At 38.1% G+C, this 16,407-nt stretch overlaps 2 protein-coding genes across 14 annotated transcripts in view; one reads left to right on the top strand and one right to left on the bottom strand.

Moving 5' to 3' along the window:
• Positions 1–2,378, top strand: part of TFG (trafficking from ER to golgi regulator) — a 33,479-nt gene extending 31,101 nt beyond the window's left edge. For 8 of the 11 annotated variants that reach the window (XM_031024050.2, XM_031024049.2, XM_081797805.1 and 5 more), the window contains one exon: positions 1,561–2,378. In XM_031024050.2, the coding sequence (XP_030879910.1) occupies positions 1,561–1,943 (383 nt within the window). In that variant the 3' untranslated portion in view covers positions 1,944–2,378. The remainder of the gene's footprint in view (positions 1–1,560) is intronic. The other 3 variants (XM_081797827.1, XM_081797822.1, XM_081797812.1) reach the window with 1 other exon arrangement.
• A 311-nt stretch (positions 2,379–2,689) lies between these two features.
• ABI3BP (ABI family member 3 binding protein) overlaps positions 2,690–16,407 on the bottom strand; it is a 242,073-nt gene continuing 228,355 nt past the window's right edge. For all 3 annotated transcript variants that reach the window (XM_081797763.1, XM_081797752.1, XM_081797759.1), the window contains 5 exons: positions 8,284–8,363; positions 7,506–7,535; positions 6,691–6,852; positions 5,111–5,233; positions 2,690–3,913 (listed from right to left, as the gene is read on the bottom strand). In XM_081797763.1, the coding sequence (XP_081653889.1) occupies positions 3,798–3,913; positions 5,111–5,233; positions 6,691–6,852; positions 7,506–7,535; positions 8,284–8,363 (511 nt within the window). In that variant the 3' untranslated portion in view covers positions 2,690–3,797. The remainder of the gene's footprint in view (positions 3,914–5,110; positions 5,234–6,690; positions 6,853–7,505; positions 7,536–8,283; positions 8,364–16,407) is intronic.

The raw sequence follows: 16,407 nt of genomic DNA, 5'->3' as shown, positions 1-16,407 counted from the left end.
TGCCACATTATGATCAAAGACTAATAGGTTGCTAATGAAATGGCATTAGGCCCATAAGAGTTATTCCCTCTGTTGAGAAATAATTAAGGATCTGGTTGTTCCCAGACTCAGTTAAAAATCCAGTCTAGATTTCAGCTGCCAGGATGAAAAGGCAGGAGTATTTTGCTCATAGTCTTAACTTGTATAGACATTTTCATTGTAAAAGCTGAGTTCTTCTGTTTCTCCAAAAACTTACAGTAAAAAAATTAAGCAAATAAATTTTATGTAGAAGATAGGAGAAGTTGTATGACATTCAAGATTTTATCATGAATTGACTTCAGTATTTGGATGCTACCATAAGTAAAATGCCTTAGATACTTGATTTACTTATTAAAAGTTAAGCTTGTTCTTAATGATTTTAGTCAGAGTGTTCACTCGAGTAAAATTTAGTTTTCAAATCATCATCTTTGTATTTCTGATCCCACTAGTCCAATTAACTTGAATTTGATTGGGAGATGTGGAAATAGTCAACTAAATACTCTGCTTGGAGACTGTAAGTGGTGGTGGTAACATTGGACCATTTTTGACACTGTTGGTTTGGCAGTTTCCCTCTGACCTTTTCCAGTTTTACTCATGGACTATGTCAAAAAGGTTTCTTTCATGAGTAAATTTTGAACCCAGGTTCAAGGTGAGTTCAGAATATACTCAAATTCATTCAATCCTTTTTTTTTGTTTTTTAAATGCAGGGTTGTACATATTTTAATTATTTTCTTATGTATCTGGTATTTAATGCTGACAGGATTCCAGTCATTGGAGAGGTTTCATTGCAAGTAGCTGCAGGTGTGTTTCATGGTAGAGATAAAAGTTTTCAGTGAAGCCGACTTGTTCTTTTAAAAAAATTGAAAAAAAAAATCCTCGTTAATAATGAATGTAGATGTTGATATTGTGGGGCAATATCATATGCTTTTTATGTGTTATGCTGTTACTTCTAAGTCAGAATTCTGAGTTGTAAAGGCAGAAGATCAGATACCGAATCTAAAAGATTTTAAGGATTGTGAAAATGGGTACCTAATGTTTATTCTTAAATGGCTTAGTTTTTATAGAAAGTGAGCGAGCCTTAAAGCATCTCATTAGCACAGTACGATGTATTTGTAGCACCATTGCTTCGTTTAAAAATACTGTCTCAATGTGTTTTTACTTGGTACAGTTGTTAAGTAGGCCTCTCCTCCACACCAGGTTAATGACTAGCTTTACGTTAATTCCTGCATTTATCATTTGAGCATCTGTTCTGTACTAGGAATTATGCTACAACAGGTATTTGCTCTTAGGGATTATGTAGTGTAGAAGCATTTGTAATGAAATACAGCGTGGTTTCAGTTTAGAAAATATCTTTTTTTGATACTATTTGGTTTTGAAGTGATATTATAGGATGGACTATACTACTCTACGTGTTATATAAATACTTAGGAATAAGTTTAAATTTCTCATCTTTTTTGGTCCATAACAGTAAGACTGATTCTCTGGAAAGCCTTTCACCAAAAGAAAAATAAGATCTATGTGTACTTTATTTTGCCTTTTCAGCAGGCTATAGTCAGCAGACTGGACCCCAACAACCTCAGCAGTTCCAGGGATATGGCCAGCAGCCAGCTTCCCAGGCGCCGGCTCCTGCCTTTGCTGGCCAGCCTCAACAGCTGCCTGCTCAACCACCACAGCAGTACCAGGCGAGCAGTTACCCTCCACAGACTTACACTACCCAAACTTCTCAGCCTACCAGTTATACTGTGGCCCCTGCCTCTCAACCCGGAATGGCTCCAAGCCAACCCGGGGCCTATCAGCCGAGACCAGGTTTTACTCCACCTCCTGGAAGTACTATGACCCCACCTCCTAGTGGGCCTAACCCCTATGCGCGCACCCGCCCTCCCTTTGGTCAGGGCTATACCCAACCTGGACCTGGTTATCGATAAAGAGGCTCAGCTACACTGATGAATGTAGCTGATAGCGGTTTGCCTCCCAAAAGACTCCAGTACTACTATTTTAATTTGTATTGAAGTTCAGAAATTTAAAAAGCAGAGCATTTTTTATGATCTATTGTTGCTGTTAATTGAAAGTATAATTTGCTGGAACACAAAAAGATCAAAATGAAAGTTTTTTTCTTCCCTTGCTTAAAAGTGTAGCAGCTGCCTAGTTATTTTGGAACACTACTCTGATGTGCGTAAAGTGATTGACTTTCTAGCTTGCCTTGTCCAGAGGATATTAAAACGCTAGGTTGAAGTTTAGCCATCTTAACTTGGCTTTTTATTATTAACATGATGTACTAAAATATAGATCCCTTTGAGAAGACAACTAGGTATTATGTATAAAATGTAACATTGATAGGTTAATAAAGATAATTGAATCCATTAGTGGTCTTGTATATGTTAACGACTAAATTACATGAGAAAAAAAATTCTTTTTGCTCTTTGGTCTCAAAATGAAGTATAGGCGTTTTAACTTACAGTGTTCTGTTCCAAGAAACACGGTGCCATTTGATTTTTTTGTCCTGCCTTTGAAAGAAATGCATTTAATAATCATTGGCTTAAAACAATGAAACTTCTTTAAAATAGATTTCAGAGGAAGACAAAGTACATATAAACACAACAGATATGGGGGGGGTTGGGTAGATCCTGAATAACTTATAGAGATGAATCATTCAGAAATGAAGAACTCAGTCTTAAAAAAACTACATCTCTTTATTGCAGAGTTTATACTTGAAAAATACAAAATGTAGCATCGATAAACTTGAAGCATGTTGAAGCAGAGGCAAGGTCCTTTCAGAAAGAGGGCAACAATGCACCATTCCCATGTCCCTCCGCAAATGAAGGACTCTTTTTAAAAATAAATGAGATTTTCATTACAGGTTGAGTTAGACAAAATTACGAAAACATTCTCTGATACATTCATTCCTAGAGGTCTAAAAACAGAGTACATAACCTGTAAAGTGGTAGGGATGTCATGCATTACTTTTGTGCTCAGGCTTCACATTCAGTCTCTACGTACAGCTTCATTAGAATTCTATTAACAACAGTATGAAGACAAATCCCTGCTTAAAGGGATGGTTTGACAAAGTACATTCAGACATTGTAACATATTTACGGGTAGAGAAAGAACAAAATGTGTATTTTGAAATTGAGTAGATCAGATATTCTATTCAGTTTGCAGCTAAAATCAAATTTACAGTTTTCAGTAATTTGCAGAGATTTAAGGAAATGTATATCGGCATGAATGGTTAACTATTGAAATGCTTCAGAAAAGCTATTTAGCTATGGCTAAAAATTTGAAGTTTAAATAAACATGAATATTTATTAGGACCTTTTTTCCCCCAGATACAAATGCTCAGATAATTTGATCTAATAAGTTAAACCAAGTTGAGATTTATGGAATTAACTCATCAGTAAGAAGAATACACTTTAATAAAAGTAAATATTTTTTTTAAAGTATATTAGTTTTTGATGTTAAATTTGTTATAAAAGTATCTCAAAACATCATTACAACAGAGTGATAAATAATATACAAATGATCTCTTAAAATACCATGGATAGGGAGCCAGCTTCCCTAAAAATGTTATCCTGTTAATGTCAATATCTTGTTTTCTTAAAATGATTTTGTAAAACCTGATAAATATTCTCAGCAACATTTCTAATAAACATCTACTATGGCTATTAAACTTTAATACATAGTAAACATAATAGCTTTAAATGAATGTGACAAATACTATAGTGTTTCCAATTATTTTTTTTGCCATGATAAACAGAAGGCACTTTTGATCCTGATTGCAGCATCTACCATTTTCCAGGAATTGTGGTCCCACATTCATACCACTGGACATAATTGATTTGGGTGTGACCACCTATTTCTCCAAATTGGACAGGTTCCTGACGAACTGCTCTGAAATAGCCTAAGAAGGAAAATAATTTTATTTTAATAGCTGCTGTATTTTTGCCCTCACCACTCACAGATTGAAGGGTGTCCTTAAATGGCTAAATGTTACTCTAGGTGAAGTGTTTTAGAAAACGGATAGCAACAGAGAGCCTGGTGTCTTCCCTGAGGTCGTAATGGCTGGCTAAACATGAGGGGCACCTGAAACTCCTCTGACCTGTGCTTTAACAAGGTGGGATGAGCCGGTTGGTAGTGTCTGAGAGACAAAGCCGAAGAGGGGCAGAGTCGGAGGGGTTTTGTGTTTCGAGTGTGATTGAGCATGTTCAGTATAGTCTCTGCGCGGTACGGACTGGTCGTGGTCTATGAAGGTGCTATTTACTACAGTGTTAGGAAACAAAAGAAGGGTAGTTCTAAGAACGCTAAATTTCTAAAAATTAAACTTAGCTGAAATCTTCCTTCAAGGACTCTACACTAAATGATTAAAATTTTTGCTGCGAATGTAAAATGTTTTGGCAATATACACAATTTACAGTATGTTTTATATCCCATTCCTGAGAGGGAGCAGTTGCAACTTCCTGTTAATGGGTTCACAGATAAAAACACCAACCACAGTAAAAGAGGACTTAAATGCCATTGAACAGAATGTGTTGCTGAAAAGACGAGTCCAATAATGCAGAAACCTCTTAGTGACTGCTGAGTAATACGGACATTAATTTACTCTCTCCTGCCCTGCCTAAGGATTAAATTTCAGTCTTTTAAGTCCTCATGGAGCAGCTTAATATGTCTTTAGCAAGTTACAGTGGTTATTCATTACCAGAATTGTTCAGTTTCAATTATATTTATGTGGCAAATAATAAGGGAATAAAAAAATGCCTGTGTGCTCTGTATAACTATAAGGTAATACAGGAGTGATTTAAGGTTGGGAAACACTACTCTTCTATAGCTGTTTTTGCAAACTGAAGTGTTCCTGAAGTAGAATGTCTTTATAGATGTCTGTGTGTAATTTCCCTTAGCTCTAAAATAGAGTCTTAAGGACTGGGAGGAAAGTTGAAACACTTCTATTAAGGTCTTAACATGAAAGTCTTTTTTTCTAGTCAGATAATTAAAGCAGTAGTACTGCAGAATTATTTTTAAAGTGATTGTTTTCCTTAGCTTGAATTCTCTCTGTGTTAATTTGTAAAATCCTCTTGCTTAAGAGGAGGCTCAGAAAACATACCTTCTTTGGTGGGTAACTGGTCAGAACTGAGTTGCTGTCCTGTGCGTCCATCTAAAAACGAGTCCACAAACTGGCAGTGGTCTTCTCCATGGCCTCTCTGATCGCCTATGTTATAAAATTTTCCTAAGGAACGAGAAATTAAAAGGATCATGAAGTATTACTATTTTTGATAGAGGACAATTCTGAAATACCCAAAGGTATTCAGATAGAGTCTTTTCTGTTTTTGTACATCCCCCCCCTTCACCGTAGCTCAAGCCACCAGTGTCTCCTGACTGAACTATGGAAGTCTTCGAGCTGCCACCACTGCTTTTATTCCTTCCTCTCTCTTACTCCTTCCCTCCCCCCGCTCCCAGAGAGCAGCCATCTTTTTAAAATGCAGCTCAGATCATGTTACTCTTCATAAATCTCTCCTGCAGTCTCCTATGACAGTCAAAAGAAAACCCCCAATCCTTACCTGGTGTCAGAGCTCCTCATGATTCTACGCCTGCCTGCCTGACCTTCCGCTCACTGAGCCTCACCCACACCAGCAGCCCTGGCTGGGCTCGTGCCGGCGGGGGCCTTTGCCTTTCTCTCTCTACCTCTAGTGCTTCCTCCCTGGATTTTTGCTGGGGTGCTTCCTTCTCCTGGTTTTCTTCTTAGCACAAACCTTCGCTGTTCAGAGAGGCCATTCTAACTAAAGAAGCTTCCACTCGGCCATTTTCTCACCCTTTCTAATTTTTCTTCAAAGCGCTACATGCAATTTTTATTTACATATTTGTGGTCTCTCTCTACTAAAATATAAGCTGCAAGAAAGCAGAATATGTTTTGTGTACCGCTTTGTCCTTAGCACCTAGAAAACCTCTGAACAAAGCAGCTGTTTGTTGAATGACTGACCAAATGTCTACCTTTCCATGTTGGGGCCAGCCTTGTTTAAAATTTTTACTGCATGAATGCAAAAGAGAAAATAACAGTGCCACAGAGCCTGGAGCAAGGAGTTATCACTCTTTTGGTCAGGTGTTTTGATCCTGTCTCTGGGAGACTTGAAATCTTAAGTATGTCCTATTCCTTCCATGATGATTGTTACATACACTCATTTTATTATCAGTAGGCTCTCTGTCCCTGGTGGCTGTGACAAAATGGAGCTTCAGTGGGGCAGGTGCCTTTACGTTCAAGTTTTCCTTGATGATTTTGTTTCAATATTGCATTTTCATTATTTACATTTTTTTTTTAAGATTTTATTTATTTATTTGACAGAGAGAGAGCACAAGTAGGCAGAGTGATAGGCAGATGGAGAGGGAGAAACAGGCTCTCTGCTGAGCAGGGAGCCAGATGTGGGGCTCGATCCCAAGACCCCAGGATCATGACCTGAGCCGAAAGCAGCCGCTTAATGGACTGAGCCACCCAGGCGCCCCTCATTATTTACATTTCTAATAGCATGCCTCAAATCCCAGGCTAAGTATTTCAGTAACATCTTGCTCAGAAGGAAGAACTGTGTTTGTATCACACCTTAGTGTCTGGAGCTAGCCACAGAAAAGGCCATGTTACAGAACACTGTAAAGCATTCCCCGAAGGCTTGAAACAGAGCAGGTGGTGTTACTTACCTGTGAGGGAGTCGCTCAGATAAATCTTGTATCGGAGAGAGTTGCACAGCTGCACCCCTACAAATTTTTTATACCACGTCCGTTTGACATACTGTTTGCCCTTACATTCTGAGTAAGAGTCTGAGTTAAAGGGTCTTTCAGTCCAGATGGCATCTCTCCCTGCTGCATAAGGAAAACACATGCTTTGAGCTTAGCATTCAACTTTGGGTATCGAAGAGCTGTCCTAAATGTTTTATAAAAAGCCGTTTGCAAAGTTCATTGTCAATCTGCTGATACCTGGTTTTCTCCAGTGCTAAATATTGGAGTCAAAGTAATGTATGAGTTTGAACATAAACTCCCACCTAAGTTCCTGTCAATAGTGAAATAAGCAGTATGTTTAGGTTTCAAATAACCTATGCAGGGCTAGATGTAGATGGCGTCCCCTTAGGAGCAAATTTAGTTTTTTGGGTTTTTTTTTGTTTTTGCTTTTTTGTGTATGCGTTTTTTTGGTAGCATAGTATACAATTTAAACAGATGCTTTAATGTGACTTGTCATTAAAAATGGACATGAGGATGTTATATCTTGACTTATTTAACAGAAATTTTGAGCTGCCCTGGCATATGAAGGAAAGCAAGTTTCAAAATACCCAACTTGTTCCCCAAACATTATAGGTTCCTCAATGTTAGGGAATGTTTTAGGTAAGCATTCCCACCTGGCTGATATTCTAAGACTAAATGGACTAAAATGAAATCATGACCAAAATTCTGCCATGCCTATTTAGTTGAATCAGTTTAGAAAAGCATGTAGTTGTGTTCATGCTGAGATAGGTACTTACCAGAAATTGGCTCGCTCACTCTTGGGTCCGCTAAGAGAAATAGCAAACAGAGAGTCAGATGTTACATTAGGTAAGTAAGCCCCAGTGTGCCAGTGGTGTAGGGAAGAAGATGGATGCTTACAGTTCAGTCTGACCTGCAGAGTGGTACACTCTTGCTAAAGACTGAATTTGAAAGTGTATTTTGTTTCAGAATTATTTTCCATTGAACAGTCTCTCCTGCCAGGTACTCAGCTTTATCTTTTGGGATCTTTGTTGCTCTTCAGGCTCTCACTCCATTTTAAGGCTTCCTCTTTCAGATTCAGACAGAAACTGCTGGTGGTAAAATCACCAGTATGCCATGAAGTGCAGTTGGTGTAAAAATGACACAAATAATGCTGTGAGTACAGATGTCTCTTTTAAAGGAATTGGAGTGTACAAGGTCAGAAAATTCCACAGCTGCTCATCAAAAAAACTACCAAATGAATTCCCTTTCTGGATGTCCTATGACTGTCTGATATTTTGATTCTAGGCATTGATTCTAAGCATACAGAGGAGCATTCATTCACTAGTTTTTTGAGTATACTGATACAGTTTTTATCTTTTAAACTGATATGCCTTTTTTTCTGACATCAAAAGAAATGAGAAAAGATGTATGTAGTTTCCTGAAGGCTACCTTTACCAATTTGCTTTTTCAAAATTCAAGAAACGCTTTATTTATACACTGTTTATTTAGCTGGGTTTCAAAGAAGCTCCTTAGGCAAAACACTGTGGCCCTTTACATTACTGTTGATGTGATTACCTGATTCAGTATTGAATGCCACTGTGTTGCTGGGTGGGCCTTCTCCAAGTGGGTTTTTGGGTTTCACCTGGAATTCGTAGCTGTGTAGGAGAGAAATTTTTTTTTTAAAAATTGTAATATATTCTCCAGGGGTAGGAAACAACCTTCCTTTGTTATACTGAAATCCTTCCTAATTCTATTTTGAAATCATGAGGACAGGGAGTACACATATATTTGAGAAGCATCATGGGGAAATAAACGCTTTACTTTCCAGACACCTTGTCTAATGTTTTGTATAAGGATTAAGTTAATAAAAGAGATTGGCGTTTTTAAAAAGACAGCCAACTAGCAGAAGCAACTAGGCAAGTTGGTAAGGAACATATAGGAAAGAGGTATGTGGTGGACCCAGGCTAATTCCAGCAACAAGGAGTCTCTCTTTCCTTCAAATGTTTTAGCTACTTAGCTACTTAATGGAAAGGTTGCCTTTTATTTCTTACTATCCCACCCCTGGGTATGGCCTCAGACTTAGGCACTGTTTCTCCTTGTGGGGCTTGAACTACCTATGTCAGAACCACATGACAGAGGGGCATTTGGGAAAGTTTGTTTAACACGCAAATTTCTTGCTTCATCTTGGCTACTGAATCAATTTTTTGAGGGGGTCTAAGTAGGCATTTATAACAAGTTCCTGAGGTGAATCATATACCCACTGACATTTGAGAACTACTAGGCTAAGCTAGGGGAACAGATGCACATGAAAGTATTTCTTTGCAAGGACTTCCTGTTTCTGTCTCCTGGAATTCTGGTGTTCTGTCCATCACAGGAAGCCACATCTCCACAATAGGGAAATGGTAGTATCACCATGAAGAGCATGGGCACAAATACTGACTTTTCCTGTATAAAGCAGATTCATATAGGCTAGGCCGTAACTCTTTACATTAAAAAAACACAAACCTAGATGCCTTGGCGTTCTAAGTATGTTTGAGTCTAAGAATTATGCATTAACTTGCTATGCAATATGACACATTTCATTCATAGGATACTTAAACAGAGCAAATCCTCTTAAGAAATTCAGGAAGTGGGGCACCTGGGTGGCTCAGTCATTAAGCGTCTGCCTTCGGCTCGGGTCATGGTCCCAGGGTCCTGGGATCGAGCCCCGCATCGGGCTCCCTGCTCAGCAGGAAGCCTGCTTCTCCCTCTCCCACCCTCCCTGCTTGTGTTCCCTCTCTCACCGTGTTCTCTCTCTGTCAAATAAATAAATAAAATCTTAAAAAAAAAAAAAGAAATTCAGGCATTAAAGCTGTTTGCATTTGCCTGAAACTAAGAGTTCTTTTCAACAGCAGACTTAGCAGGAAAATTTTGAGTGTAAAATCAACTTGAGTCAGCTGATAGTATTTCGAGTCTCAAATTTGTACAAGGCCTTTGGGAGATAATTCCCATTTTTGAGAAGTTTGTAATTGAATAAGAATGCAGAACACATAGGGGCGCCTGGGTGGCTCAGTCGTTAAGCGTCTGCCTTCGGCTCAGGTCATGATCCCGGGGTCCTGGGATCGAGCCCCGCATCGGGCTTTCCGCTCTGCGGGAGGCCTGCTTCTCCCTCTCCCACTCCCCCGCTTGTGTTCCCTCTCTCGCTGTGTCTCTCTCTGTCAAATAAATAAATAAAATCTAAAAAAAAAAAAAAAAAAAAGAATGCAGAACACATAAAAGATGGAAATACGTTTTATAAATGAGTGAAAAACAGAAGGAAGACAGCTCCATTTGGTATAGAGGATACTAAGTGGAGAAGTAACAACTTTCTGGAGCTCCAGGAAATCAGATTCTTGACTACTGAGGCCTTGCATTACAATACAGCTAGAATCTCTAAGATGACAGATTCCAGCATTACAACAAAGGCAACCACTGTTTGCTATATATGAGACACATTAATTGTACATATATAAAGTAATACAACACACACAAATGCTACAAGATCAGAATTACCCTATTTTTCGGTCAAGAACAATGAGACTCTTAATCATTGTACTATTACTGTCTGCTTTTGCAAACTGTGCCATGAGGATTAAAGCTTCCAGGGTTTTTAGTGAGACTACACATCAAAGCATTTTGTAAACTTAATAACTGATATAAGGTGCCATTACCACTTGCAATAAGAATGCTGATATAAAACCATGTCACTCATTTAAATAAACTGCATGCACATAAGATGTTTGGGCATGGAACATTTTCTAAAGATTAAATTCTTGCTCAGAGGCCTGAGGACCTTAAAAAAACACACACACCATTATGGTGAATGGAAACTGGAAAAAAGAAATTACAAGCATCTGGACCTTGATTTAAGCGGGCAGTGCATTCCACATTCCAGGCCATTGCCAAAAACCCTGTGCTTGGGCCAAGTCTGATTGCTGGAATCATCTCTATGTCTTTTTATTTCACTGTTATTTAGACTTCAGCTCCACAGATGTTCATACGCTACTTTTTCTGTTTTCTTGCCAACACTTTATGATACTTGACAAGTTTTGAAGAAACCATTTAAAACTAAGTTTAATTAACAGGAGGGAAACTAAAAGGCCTATATTGTTGGGTGATCAAACCCTACACAAAGAAAATATTTGAAGCGGCAAAATCTTTCTCAGGTAGCACATTCTATCACGAGATTTAGAACACTCAAGGTCTAAGAGTAATGTCTCAGAAAATACTGATTTCACATAGGGAATAAGCACAGGATGCTATTAAAAGTTTTCATAAAAGATGTTATTTTTGAACGTAGAATAAAACATTAAATAGAAGTTTTGGAAGATCAGGTTATACAAATACTAGGACAAATAGATGAAAAATAAGCAAAAATAAGGAAATCTGATTGTTCTAGGGAATATAACACCTAAGTAGTAGATTCCAGAAGAGAGAGATGGGGAAAAGGGGCACAATTATCCTAGAAAGTAAGTAATTTCTCAGAGTTGAAAGACATGGGTTTCCAGATTTAAAAGGTCTATATCCTCAGCAAAAGTTAAAAAAAGAAGAAAGACTAACCAAAGCAGACAAGTTGAAAAATTTTAGAGCATTGGGATAAAGACAAGATCTTAAAAGTTTGAGAAGAAAATTGGTCCCATTCAAAGGATCCAGACTGAGAATAACATTTAACTTCTTAGCACTGGAAGTTAGAAAACAATGAACAGGGGCACCTGGGTGGCTCAGTCGGTTAAGCATCTGACTCTTGATTTCAGCTCAGGTCATAATCTCAGGGTTGTGAGATTGAGCCCCACGTTAGGCTCTGCACTCAGTGTGGAGTCTGCTTGTCCGTCTCCCTCTGGTCCTGGCTTTCCCCTATCTATCTATCTCTATCTCTAAAATAAATAAAATACTAAAAAAACCCACAAAAAACAAAAAACAAAACAATCAAACAATACCTTTAAAAGTCTTCATTTTTTTCAAAAATCTGTGTCTGCCTAAACAACAGTATCAGTAAAACAAGGATATTTCTGGACTATATATAAGAACTCAAAAATATTATCTTCCATATAATAATCTATTCTAAAGATGTATTTCTCAAGGAATGCCACAAAGGAAGAGAGTAAAATTAGACAAAGGATATAGGCGATAGGGGCAAAAGGATGGTGAGGGATTCTAGGAGATACTGCCATAAACAAACACCTGGAACAAAGCAATGTATTTTGCCTTTTTGAGAAATGGTCAGTCTAGAAATACGGATTTAATTAACAGAAGAAATAGTGAAAATAAATGAAAATGGAAGAGAGTTGACTAAGATGGTGAAATAGAAGGCTCCTGAGCACCTCTTCTCCCACAGGCAAATCATATATACAGCTGCACATGGAGTAGTTCTCTCTGAAAGATCTAGAAACTAGCCAAGCAGCTCATACACATCGGGCAAATGAAAGAATACCCACCTAGAAACGGGTAGGAAAGGCTGAGGCACACTCTTGCCATAAACCCTGCTCCGGGCACAGTGTCCTGTAATTGGGAGCAAATTCTCAACTCCTAGCTTCTCCATGAGGAGCAAAGGGTTTGGACCTCACATCTAGTACCCCAACTTTTAAGACTCCCACCTGAGGGATGAGGCCCATAAACACCTAGTTCTAAAAGCCAATAGGGCTTCCATTCACAAGTCCCACAGGACTGTAGCCAAGAAGCAGTTCTTAACCAGCTAAACCCCCAGGGCTCAGCACAGAGGGAATAGGCAAAACTACCCATATACCAGTCTTCCCTGAAAGAGGTTTATTTGCATACTTTAAAAGCTGCTATCTGATGAACATAGGGGAAGGGAAGGAAAAATAAAATAAGAGAAAAACAGAGCGGGGGGCAAGCCATAAGAGACTCTTAACTATAGGGAAACAAACTCAGGGTTGCTGGAGGGGAGGTGGGGGGGGATGGGGTAATTGGGTGATGGACATTAGAAGGGCACTTGACATAATGAGCAGTGGGTGTAATATGCAGTTGATGAATCACTAAATTCTACTCCTGAAACTAAGAATACACTTTATGTTAACTAAATAGAACTTAAATTAAAAATTTTTTTAAAAACCTGCTATCTGAGGGTGAGGCTTCTAATTATAACATATACATACTGGCTGGCTGCAATCCTCACCAGAGACTGGGAAACTGGTGGACGCCTTTCTTGTCCCCTCCCTCCAGCCTGCTGCAACAGTAAAACTAAGTCACCAGTATCTCCCTGGAAGGAGTGTACAAATGTCTGGCATCCCAGCTTTTGGAGCTGCTGTTCAAGGGATGTCCCCTGTTGCCTGGCTCTGAGAACCAATGGGGCTTGCATTCTTGAGTCCCATAATCCTGTAGCACACAAAGCAGTTTTTAACAGGTACAGGAGCACTCCTACTGGCTATATCCTGGGCCTAGCACAGAGAGAGCAGGCAAAAATGCCCATCTTCCAGTGTCTCTCTGGAGAGGGGATTAAGTACATAGTATCCTAGCTGCTCTCTGAGGGTCCAGTTTATATTAGCCTGCATCCAGATGCTGATTGCAATTCTCACCTTTGGGACACTGATGGGTTTTGGAGCACCCTCAGCTACAGGGAGCCACTAACAACAAAGCAGGTGGCTGGGACAACCTCAGAGGTTTGAGGGACAACTAGGAACTTGGGCTGGCCTGATTCAAGAGATTCATTTCCTACACGAGACCATTCTATCAAGACTGGGAGAGGTGGCTGTTTTACCTAACGTGCAGAAATGAACAAAGAATCAAGGAAATTGAAGAAACAGAAGAATATGTTCCAAACAAAACAAGGAACATCTACAGAAACAGATCTCAATGAAATAGTGATTTACCTGTGAATTCAAAGTAATAGTCATAAAGATGCTTACCAAGGTCAAGAGACAAATGCATGAACACAGCGAGAATTTCAACAAAGAGAGACTATTTAAAAAATACCAAACAAAAATCACTTAGCTGAAGAATACAATAACTGAACTGAAAAATTCATTAGAGGAGTTCAACAGCAGACTAGGTGAAGTGGGCCAAAGGATCAGCAAACTTGAAGACAGGGCAGAGGAAGCCAAATCTAATCATCTAATCAGAGGAGCCAAAAGATAAAAGAATGAAAATTAGTGAAAATAGCTAAGAGACATATGGGACACCATCAAGTAGACCAAGATAGGCATTACATGGATCCCAGAAGGAGGAGAGAGAAAGGGGCAGAAAGTGCATGTAAAGAAATTTACTGGCTAAAAAATTCCTTAACCTGGGGGAAAGAAACAGACATCCAGATCCAGGAAGTCCAAGGAGTTCCATATAGGAGAATCTAAAGATATCCACACAGACACATTATAATTAAACTGTCAAAAGTCCAAGACAAAGAATCTAAAAGAAGCAAGAGAAAAGCACCTTGTTTCATACAAAGGAATTTCCATAATACTACCAGCAGATTTTTCAGCAGAAACATTCAGGCCAGAAGAGAGTGGACCTGATATATTCGACATGCTAAAGTTAAAACAAACAAACTACCCAGCGAAATTGTCCTTCAGAATTGAAGGAAAGAGTTTCTCAAACAAAAACTGAGAATTCATCCCCACTACACTGGCCTTACAACAAATGTTAGAGAGTTCTAGCTGAAACTAAAGGATACCAATTAGCCCCAAGAAAACATATAAAAGTATAAAACTCACTGGTAAAGATAAATGCATAGCTATATTCAGAATATTCTAATGTAATCATGGTGGGCAAATCACTTATAGCTCTAATGTGAAGCTTAAAATAGGAAAGTATTAAAAATAACTATGCTGCAACAATTTGTTAATGATAACAACAATGTAAAAAAAGTAAATTGTGATATCAGAAACGATGTGGAGGGGAGAGTGTAAAAATGTAGAGCTTTTGTATGTGTTTGAAGTTAAGTTGTTATTAGCTTAAAATAGACTCATAAATGGTCTAAGCCTCATGGTAACAAAAACAATAACCTATAGTAGATACACAGAAGATAAAGAGAAAGCAATCAAAGCAAACCTCTACAGAAAATCATCAAATCACAAGGGAAGAGAGCAAAAGAGGAAATAAAGGAACAAAAGAATTACAAAACAACCAGAAAACAATGAACAAAATAGCCATACTAAGTCCAAACCTACCAAGAACAACTTTAAAGGTCAATAGGCGAAATTCTCCAATCCAAGTACAAAGAGTGGCTTAATGGACAAAAAACAAGAACCAAGTAAATGCTGCTTATAAGAGACTCACTTCAGCTTTAAGGACACACATAGACTGAAAGTGAAGGGGTGGAAAAAGACATACCATTCACATGGAAAGCAAAGGAAGCAGGGGTACCATCCAGACAGAAAATAATAATGAAACATTGGACTTAACACCTTGGACTGGAAAGATCTAACAGACATTTACAGAACATTCCATCTGAATACATATTCTCAAGCACACATGTAACATTCTTTGGGATGGATGTATTTTAGGCCACAAAACAAGTCTTGAAAAACTAAAGAAAACAAATCATATCAAGCATTTTTTTTCTAACCCTCATGGTGAGAAACTAGAAATTACACGAAGAAAACTGGAAAATTCACAAATATGTGGAGTTTAAACAACATGCTCCTGAACAACCAATAGGTCCAAGAGGAAATCAAAAGAGTAATCAAAAATATCTTGAGACAAATGAAAATGGAAATATATCAAAACTTAAGAGATGCAGCAAAAGCAATATGAAAAGGGAAATACATAATGATAAATACATACATTAAGAAAAAAAGATATCAAATAAACAACCTAACTTTACAGCTCAAAGAACTACAAAAAGAACAAACTAAGCCCAAAGTTGTTAGAAGAAAGGAAATAACAAAGATCAGAATAGAAATAAATGAAATAAGAGACCAGAAAAACAATAGAAAGATCAATGAAGCTAAGAGCTGGTTTTCCACAAGATAAACAAAATTGACAAAACTGTAGAGTAGTTAAGAAAAAAGACTCAAATAAAATCAAAAATGAAAGAGGAGACATTACAACTGATCCCCCCCAAAATAGGAGACTACTATAACCAACTATACTCCAACAAATTGCATAATGTAGAAAAAAATGGATACATTCCTAGAAACATACAACCTACCAAGACTGAATGATAAAGAAATAGATAATCCAAACAGAACATGATCAAGTGGGATTCAGTCCAGGGATACGAAGATGGTTCAACATCCACAAATCAATCAATGTGATATACCACCTCAACAAGATGAGGTATAATCTATGTGATCTCAATAGATGCAGAAAAGCATTAGATGAAATTCAACATACTTTCATGACAAAAACTCTCAACAAAGTGGTATGGAGGCAACATATCTACATAATAAAGGCCATAAATGACAAGCCCACAGCTAACATCATATTCAACAGTGAAATGCTGAAACCTTTCCCTCTCAATCAGGAAAAAGACAAGGATGCCCACTCTTGCCACTTTTATTTGACATAATACTGGAAATCCTAGGCAGAACAATTAGGCAAAAAAACAAATTCTGGCATCCAAATCAGAAAGGAAGAAGTACAACTATCTCTATTTGTGGATGACATGGTATTATATATAGAAAACCCTAAAGACTCTACCAAAACACTGTTAGAATAAACAAATTTGGTCAAGTTGCAGGGTACAAAATCCGTATACAAAAATCAGTTGTGTTTTTATATACCAAC

The sequence above is a fragment of the Leptonychotes weddellii genome, chromosome 1, assembly GCF_054177405.1.
Source record: "Leptonychotes weddellii isolate Sample4059 chromosome 1, ASM5417740v2, whole genome shotgun sequence".
NCBI classification, from domain to species: Eukaryota; Metazoa; Chordata; class Mammalia; order Carnivora; family Phocidae; genus Leptonychotes; species Leptonychotes weddellii.
Note: the sequence above shows the minus strand (reverse complement) of the source record. Positions and strands in the feature narration are given on the sequence as shown.